The sequence below is a fragment of the Pinus tabuliformis genome, chromosome 1_2 (genome assembly GCF_031772625.1).
Source record: "Pinus tabuliformis cultivar Carrire ecotype Pingquan chromosome 1_2, CPIR1, whole genome shotgun sequence".
Lineage (NCBI taxonomy): Eukaryota > Viridiplantae > Streptophyta > Pinopsida > Pinales > Pinaceae > Pinus > Pinus tabuliformis.
In genome coordinates this window covers 309043356-309052598 of record NC_142298.1, presented here as the reverse complement: position 1 = coordinate 309052598, position 9243 = coordinate 309043356, and the positions used below count along the sequence as shown (strand labels likewise).

General features: G+C 39.1%; 2 protein-coding genes across 2 annotated transcripts; both read left to right on the top strand.

Moving 5' to 3' along the window:
- The first annotated feature begins 413 nt into the window (after positions 1–413).
- Positions 414–3312, top strand: LOC149205586 (uncharacterized). The gene is made up of 5 exons (XM_089397446.1): positions 414–731; positions 833–937; positions 1025–1443; positions 1545–2138; positions 2226–3312. Exons 1-5 carry the CDS (start codon positions 414–416, stop codon positions 3310–3312), a joined length of 2523 nt encoding a protein of 840 aa, XP_089253572.1.
- Positions 3313–6366: 3054 nt separating this feature from the next.
- Positions 6367–7592, top strand: LOC149205585 (arabinogalactan protein 20-like). Its single transcript, XM_089393501.1, has 3 exons — positions 6367–6605; positions 6771–7112; positions 7347–7592. The coding sequence occupies exons 1-2, from the start codon at positions 6458–6460 to the stop codon at positions 6842–6844; spliced, it is 222 nt and encodes a 73-aa protein (XP_089249627.1). The 5' UTR covers positions 6367–6457; the 3' UTR covers positions 6845–7112; positions 7347–7592.
- The last annotated feature ends 1651 nt before the right edge of the window (positions 7593–9243 follow it).

Genomic DNA, 9243 nt, shown 5'->3' with positions numbered 1-9243 from the left:
AGCTTAAAAGGATCTCTAAGACCTGGGCACACCAAAAGAGACTCCGTGATGATCAATCTCTGCGGGAGGCTGAGGACTTCATTGCTGCTCATGAAGAGGAGGATGGTGGTATCTTCCCCACACAGGAAAGGAAAGACCTTTACATGGCTCATATTGTAAAGAGATCCCAGATCCTGAAGGACAGGGAGGAAAGCTGGAGACTTCGCAGCTGAGCCATTTGGCTTGCTGAAGGGGATGACAACACTCGTTTTTATCATAGATTCGCCAATGGGAGAAAGGCTATCAATACCATATGGGAACTAAAAGACGAACAGGATCATGTGGTCACTACACAGAGGCATCTATCTAAGCTTGCAACAGACCATTTCAAAATCATCTATAAAGCCCCCCGCGAACCTAACATTCTTGAAATCATGAGAGTGGCTGAGCATTTCCCCAGATTTGTTGACCCTGAGGAACATGATGATCACACTAAGGAGGTGACTTTGGCAGAGCTGGAAGCCACTATCAAATGGTTCAAGAAGGATAAAAGTCCTGGACCTGATGGCTGGACCATTGAATTCTATATAGCCTTCTTCGACATACTGGCAGATGACCTATTAAAAGTCATTGAACTCAGCAGACAATCGGGCAGGATCTCCATGGCCATCAAATCCTCCTTCATCGCCCTTATTCCCAATCTGATCAGCCAGAATCTTTCAATGACTTCAGGCCCATCTCGCTTTGCAATTGTCTCTACAAGATTATTGCAAAGATTATAGCCAACCGGCTGAAGCCTATATTATCCCGCCATATCTCATCTGAACAATTTGCCTTTCTTGACCATCGTCAGATTCATGAAGCCATTGCCACTGCACAGGAACTCCTCCACTCCCTCCACATTAACAAGCAAAAAGGCATGATCCTCAAATTCGACCTCGCTAAAGCTTTTGATAGAGTAAACTGGTTATACATCAGACTACTCTTGACTCACCTTAGCTTTCCCTATACTTTCATTAAATGGGTCATGTGTTGCATTTCTGAGGTTGCCTACAGTGTTCTACTTAATTGGGAGGCCACTCCCTTCTTCACCTCGGAAAGAGGTCTCAGACAGGGCTGCCCCCTCTCTCCTCTTCTATTCCTACTGATCATGGAAGGCCTGAGCAGACTTATCACTACAGCTAAGGTCAGACATCAGCTCTCGGGTATTTGCATATCCAATAATTTTCACCTCTCGCACTTGCTGTTTGTGGATGACATTCTCATATTCCTCAATGGAGGACTGAGTGACACCACAGCTCTTCTCATCATATTTCTCCTATTTCAACTTGCTACTGGGATGTTGATAAATGAGGGTAAATCTACTATCACGACTGTTGGCTGCTCTCGCCATGAATCTGCTTATGCAGCCCAGTGGTTCCCCTTTACCTCAACCAGGCTATCTGATGGCATCAAGTACTTGGGGTACAGGCTGAACCCCTTGGCTACAAAATAGCAGATTGGACTTGGCTCCTTGCCAAGGTGGAGAAAAGACTCCATATCTGGTATCATAGATACCTCTCTAGAGCTGGGCGCCTCACTCTCATTAAAGTTGTCATCGAAGCCTCGCCTGTATACTGGATGACACTGGCTTGGATACCCCGAGGGGTCCTAAACAGAATACAGATCATATGTTCCAGATTCTTATGGAATGGACAGCAACCTAGGCGAATCTTCGCCTGGGTAAAATGGGACACCATTGCCAGACCTAAGAGATGGGGTGGCTGGGGTATCAAGCGACTTGATCTGTTTGCTAAGGCCCTAGCTGCAAAACTAGGTTGGCTACTCCTGACTACAGACAGCCTCTGGTCACGAGTGGCACGAGCTAAATATATCAGACCCACCCATCTCATGGACTGGTTTCGTCGACATCACAACCCAGGTCCCAATATCTCAAATATTTGGAAGGCTGTATTACTCTCCCTCCCGCTTCTCAGGGAGGGCATCACTTGGCGCATAAAGAGTGGACAGGACATGAGGATAGGCATTGACCCCTGGGTAGGATGTGACAACCTACACAGGCTCTCGGATGATCTCATCAGACACCTTCATGACAGGGGTATATCTCACATCAATCATATAGGGGACACTGCAAACTCTTTATTCCTACAGCATGCCTGGTACACATCCGATACCTTGGACATCCCGGTACAGTGGTAGCCAGAATGGATCGCATTCACTGAGGCCCTTACTCAAGCCAACATCAGGCTATCTGAAGGGCCCGACGAACTCATATGGGCCATCGCTAAACATGGACGTTATACTCCAAAGGAGGGATATCTGAAACTTATGGAACCTTATAAGCCCCCGGACATCAATCCTCAATGGAACAGGATCTGGAAACTACAGGCTGCACCTCGTTGGCGATTACTCATGTGGAATATCATTTTTGACAAGATCCCCACAGGAGTAAACCTCTTGAAAAGATCCTTCCACGACCCTTTCAGATGTCATCTCTGTTGTTGCGAGGAGGAGAGCACTGATCATCTATTCTTACACTGCTCTGTTATTCGAACATTCTGGCACAGCTTATCTGCTCATATACCTGACCTCAAGGATTGGCACGGATCTAACAGCAAGGATGCTTGGAACAATTGGATTAAAGACCACGCGGACAGACTCATTAACTTACCCCTGCTCGTCTGTTGGGCCATTTGGATTGCCCGTAATAACATCATCTTTAATAACAGGCCCCCTAATTGGCCATCCATCCTGAGCCACACTATTGTTGATTTCAATCTTCTGCCTGCGACTGTGAGGAGCAATCCTACCCGCACCTTCACCCCCCTCACCATCGACAGATCCAAGCCTTGGGCTTTCTTCGACGGCTCTGCCCAGGATACAGGATGTGGCGGGGGTGCTGACCTTTATTTGAATGAATCCCACTGCTTTAAGATTCAGATCAAATACCCAAATGGCACTAATAATTTCTCTGAGCTCAGCACAGCCAAACACATCATATTTTTTGCTATACAAAAACAGTGCAGACATCTCCAACTATTTGGCGACTCCCAGATTGTTTGCAATTGGATAAATTCTGCATCACATTGTTATACTTACTCTTTGAGAAATATCCTTGATGAAGCCAAAAGACTGATCACTTCCTTTGAATCTTTTGACTGTCGTCATATCTACAGGGAGCAGAATGAAGAAGCAGACCAACTGTCAAAAGAAGCAGCGCACAGCCATCTAGAACAATGGCTGATACAGGAGAACATTGATGGAACCTTCCATCAATATTATCACCGGCCCTACATAGATCATAACAGGAATGGGTCACCGACCCATCCATAACTATAGATATGGAAATGGCTATCTCTTTTTGTGATATGGTACCTTTTTGTTACTATTCATCATGACTATTATAGTACTCCCTGCGTGGAGACAGACTTTGGTATTTAAAATTTTGTATATATAACACACAGACTCCTTGCGAGGAGATCCAGAACACACAAGTTAATTTTTTGCTGAACTCAGGTTGGTCAATGGCCACATATGGATATGCAATATGCATCTGCAAAATGTAATTTCTCCCTTATAATAGAAATTACGACTTTTTCCTAATGGGAAAAAAAAAAGAGTTCTTTCTTTGTTTATATATATACCTAATCCATATCAAACATTTTAATAATATACACATGCATAGTGTGACTTGTAGATGAAATGTCCTTTTGACTAGACAATATAATAATTTTGTGATTTTTTATTATTTAAAATACATTTTTGAATGCATATAATTATATATAACGTTTTAAAAATATTTATAACAATAATAAATTTATATGGAGAAAGAGTTCTATAAATATTTTTTTTGTACTTCCAAATATATTGGAGCATGTATTAACCTTTTTGAATTATAAATAAAATATTTCCATATCAACTATGTAAAACAAAAGAAAAAATAGAATATCTACTGGCTCAGTTCCATCCGCCTCTAGGGGGCAAGCTCCTGCCCATATCGTAAGTGAAGCCCCAACGCCCACTGTCCAGGTGGTTCAAGCCTCACTCGATGAGGCTTTGAAGTTTTCTAAAAGTGCCCTAATCTACCGGTTCAATGTTTTTTTGCCACGGTTGACAGCTCTCCACAGTTGGATCTCGGAGGTATGGAAGCCTATCATTTCTGATGAAATTAATATCTACCCCTGTGCTAGGGGTTTCTTTATAGTAGATTTTGAAAACCCTGAAAGCAGACAATGTATTCTATATTCCGGCCTTGGTTTTCGTTTTGGGAAAACTCATGCCTATTCATGAAGCCATGGAACCCATTATTCGATCCCTCAACAATAGTCATAACCTCAGCACCAGTTTGGGTGAGATTGCCAAACCTACCCTTACATCTTTAGAATTTCTCCTCGCTAAAATCCATTGGAAATGCAATTGGGAAATTTTACTACAGGTGCCCAGAAACAAAGGAATATGCCAGAACCACCTATGCACGCATCTATGTGGAAATGGACTTCAGCGCCAGATTCCCAGCTGAAATAAACCTAACAAGTAAAGACTATGTGAGGAACCAGAATCTCGATTATCAAAGTGTCCTATTCAGATATCAATCCTGCTTTGAGACAGGCCATCTAGCAAAAATTTGTCCAAAAGCCTCCCAGAAAAATTCTGCTAGAAAAAATCACCATAGATCTACATGGTGAGAAGGAGCACAAAAATAATATTACACTATCATCAAGGAAGAATACTCTCCAGAAAACTCTGAATCGCAAGAAATCGGGCAAGAAAGAAATAACTCTCAAGACAAGCAAGGGGAAGGCCCTGCCCAACAGCAAAAAAGTGAACTCGAAAACCCCTCAAGCATCAACATTTATGAAGATTCGAATACCGCACAAAATAAATCTTCATTTAACAGCAAAACGGATCTCCGAGACCAAACTTCTTCTCTGACTATCTTCAAAAGGACGAACACAATAGATCGTAGAGCTAAGACACCAATGTCCCAAGAACTAGAAGAGATGAAGGAGATGCAAGATAAAGGAAATTGGAAGACCGTAGAGAAAAAAAAAGAAAGCTACAACACCAATCTCGCCAAGAAAGAAGAGATGAAGGAGATGCAAGATAAAGGCAGTTGGAACACCGTAGAGAAAAAAAAAGAAAGCTACAACACCAATCTCGCCAAGAAAGACGAGAAGCCAGACAATTAAAAACTAAGAAAATTATAGGTCCGATAGACCAATTTGGTCTCAGTAGACGTTAACCACCATTATCATCATATATATCTGTGTGTGTGTTTGAGTGTGGGCGTAGTCTAACCTGTAGTCTAAACTATAAACGAAATAACTTTTTTTTAAATATTTTTTTAAGTTTAAATTATCTAATCTGTAGAATTCTAGTGATTTTTGAAAATGATAAATTCATTTATACATTTAAAAATATATTTTAAAGAGCAAAAAATAATTTAAATTTAATAATTATTATAAATGGATGCTTATGGAAAATTGGTACCTTTGCTTTATGAAATGAGTAAATATTTTTTTTTTTAACACTAGGACAATGCTGCCACTATAAACCTAGGCTAGGTGCAGCAACCTAGGATCAAATCCAACTGGCTGCCACTATAAACCTAGGCTAGGTGCAGCAACCTGCAAGCCACACATAGCAAGAACTTATGACGTGCAGCAACCTGCAAGCCACACATAGCAAGAACTTATGACGTCCACTCTGGGGTCGCCTACTCTTCTAGCCAAGACACAACAGGCCATGTACTCAATGAGATTTGAACCTCCGTCTCGTGGGTTTCACCCAACGAAACTTACCGTTAAACCCCATATCACTGTACATGAAATGAGTAAATTTTAACTAATAAATAGTTTGGCAGTGAGCAGGACAGTGAACGCGGCAGCGCCATATTTGACGGTAAGGGCAGATACCGTGTACTCAAAACCCGACGTTTAGAGGACAAGTCACGCGTTGAAGTTGACCAATTACTCAACACATACTAAATGCCAAAGTTGAAGACGAAGCCTGCCCCTTATAATATACTACATTATTTTCAAGCAAATAGGTCCTTCCATCCATTTTGACACGCAGCTACGAATGATGGAATGAATCCTTTAAGGCCACGTGGAATGCTTGGAAGCTTCTACGCATTCTCTCCCCGGCCACGTGGAATGCTTGGAGGCTTCTACGCATTCTCTCCCCCGGCCGCCCCATGCACCTCACCACTCAACCCGACTCGGAAGCAAGTTCCATTGGTTACTGCAATTTTTTTAATTCCCTTTCCTTTCCACGCGACTCCATTTTCTTCTTCCTTTCCTTTCCTGGTTCCATCTTCATCTTCCTCTTATTTAAACCAAAACTCCTACCATTTCCGAATTGCTTTCAAGGGACTGCTTGTGCTCTTCGTCTTCACCCCTTTGCTGGTGTGGGTTTCTTGAATCATATTGTTTCAGCCCAACAGCTACTCAAGTAGTTCTTTCGTTGCATTACATCCATGGTAGCCTTATATTTTAGGGATAAGATGGACGCTACAACTGTGGCGGTTTTGGGTGCAGTTATTCCCATTTTGTTGTTCATGGCCGCCATAGTTGGAGGGAAGGCTCAGGATAGCTCGGCGCTTGCTCCAACGCCCATCAGCACCAGTAAGAAATAGCCTCCATGGGTGCACATCAAGCACCTTCTATGTGCCTGTGCCACTTTGTCTATTATCACTTGTTCTGATTAATACCAATTATTCTTTTCTTTCTGGCAAATCGCATACACCCTTGTTCTGATTTGATCAATGTTGATCTGTTGTTGTTATGCAGGAATGGCAATAGATCAAGGAATTGCTTACATTCTCATGTTCGTTGCACTGCTGCTCACTTATTTCCTTCATTGATTTTCATCGTTTTATTAAATCCTCATTAAGGGATGCTGGATGTAATAGGTTGGCCCTGATGGGTAATAATTCAGTTGGTTAAACCCTATTCCAAATTGTTGACTCTGTCATGAAATATGGGTTCAATTTTTCTTGGATTCATCAGAGTTAATCTCCATCTATTGAATTTAGAGTCCGACCCCTTCAATAGGTGGGCTGCTAACATGTATTGAATTTAGAGGGAAGGCTCAGGATATCTCGGCGCCTGCTCCAGCTCCCATCAGCAATGGTAAGTGGAAATCACCAATGGTCTCCATGGTAGTCCTGCTTGGGTTTGGATTGCGAGATACGTGGAGACCAAATCTTTTCCACTTAATCATTAAACCTCAGCCTAAGGACGGGGTGTCCTACTTACTTTATCATCACTTTGATCGGATTAATATTAATTATTGTTTTCTTCCTGGAAATCGCATACCTACTTGTTTTGATTGATTAATGTTGATCTGTTGTTGCTGTTATGCAGGAATGGCGATCGATCAAGGAATTGCTTACATTCTCATGTTCGTTGCGTTGCTGCTCACTTATTTCCTCCATTGATTCTCTTCATTTTATCAAATTTTCCCTCAGCGATAGTGGATCTAACAGGCTAGTTTTGGCTTCCAGGATGATACCTTTTCATCTAATCGATGGGCAGGATCCATTTTTGTGCCCCATTGTATCACGATTTTGTATATTATTATCTGCATTCAATTCACGAGCAATGCTTTGATTATAATCTATTATGTCAGTGGGGCATTTACGTTTTCTCTTTCTATGAAGAGCATAGAATCCATTAGAAAAAAAGAAAGGCAAATTAAGGTATTAGCGTTTCTTCCCATCGCCAATCGAGCATGCAGCAATCCATTGCCACAGAAAAAGCATTTCCGTTTTATATCAGTCTAATGAGAGCTTTCCTGAAACAATAAATGTTCAGCCTCTTTTTCCAAAACACCACTATGAATGGCTCTCTAAATGACTCTATACAGTGGACAAATAACTTTTCACTGGTCTGTAAATGTTTTTCGGGTAAAACTTTTTTTCTAAACCTAATTTCTTTTAGCTTTATGCTTTTAATTTTAATGTGATAATTAACAATAAAAATATTTAAGCTAATTATCTAATTAAAATTAGCAAATTAGCCATTATTTCAAAAGTTGAAAAAGTTGTATTTTGTTTTTCATATTCAAGCAAACAATAATTAGCTTAGAGGTGGAGGTTTGGTCCCACAAGTCTCAAGATCTATTTCTCTAGAGAGCTGATACTTTCTTGATTTGTGCAAATAATATATACCTAAAAAAAATGGAGGTTTTGTCCAATTAATCCCAAAATCCATTTCTCCAAAAACTATGAAGTGATACTTCCTCGATTCCTACAAATAATATATATTTAAAAAAAACAAATAAATAATAATTTATATATTAAACTAAGTTTTTTAGTGTATTTATATAATACTATAAACAATATACACTTTCTATGCTTTATTCAAAAGTTATAATATATATAGATAAAACAAATAATAATTGATATATTAAATTTAAGTTTTTTTAAGTGTATTTTAATAATATTATAGACAAATAATAATGGATATATTAAATTTAAAATTTTTTAGTATATTTTAGTAATACTATAGATAATAAAGATTTTATATATTTTATTAAAAAAACAATAAATTTGAAAAAAGAAATTTAGGCTAAACTAAAACAACTCACTTTAATAAAGTGCAAATTATATTCATATGTGAACCAAAAACTCTACTTCTTACTTGGTTATGTGTAACACTAAATTAATTTTACAATATTAATTAAAAAATCAATAAATTAAAACCGCAATATTAAGCAACCAATCTGAATTTAAGAATACATCAATTGATAAAACCTTATATAACCTGGCCGGACGCATTAAAATCACATATACCTAAAATGATCCAACCGTTAGAAGAGTCCATCAACCTAATAAATGGGTTCTAAATATACTCATTACAAGACTTCCAACATATTGAGAGCTAAGCATTTCACATTGGCTAAAAGTACACATTGTATGCTATTATTTTTTAATGTTTTTACCGTCTTAAAGTAAACCTTTTTAAAAGTCTTTCCTGCATTTATGATAGATAAAAACCGATATTCACTTCAAACAATATTTCTCATCCATCAATTCTCACTCTTATATTGATGGGTGCATGCTTAGTACGGGTTATTAAATGGAATATTTTTTTCTATCTACCTATCTTAATTCCAGATGTAATAGGCACCGAGAAGGATCAAAAGAAACAATCACTTAAATTTCTGGATGATTAAAGAATATGAGATTAAGATGAACCTAATTCTAGAGCTTTATAATGATTATAATTTTTTTATTTTTTTATAAAATTATTAATTATT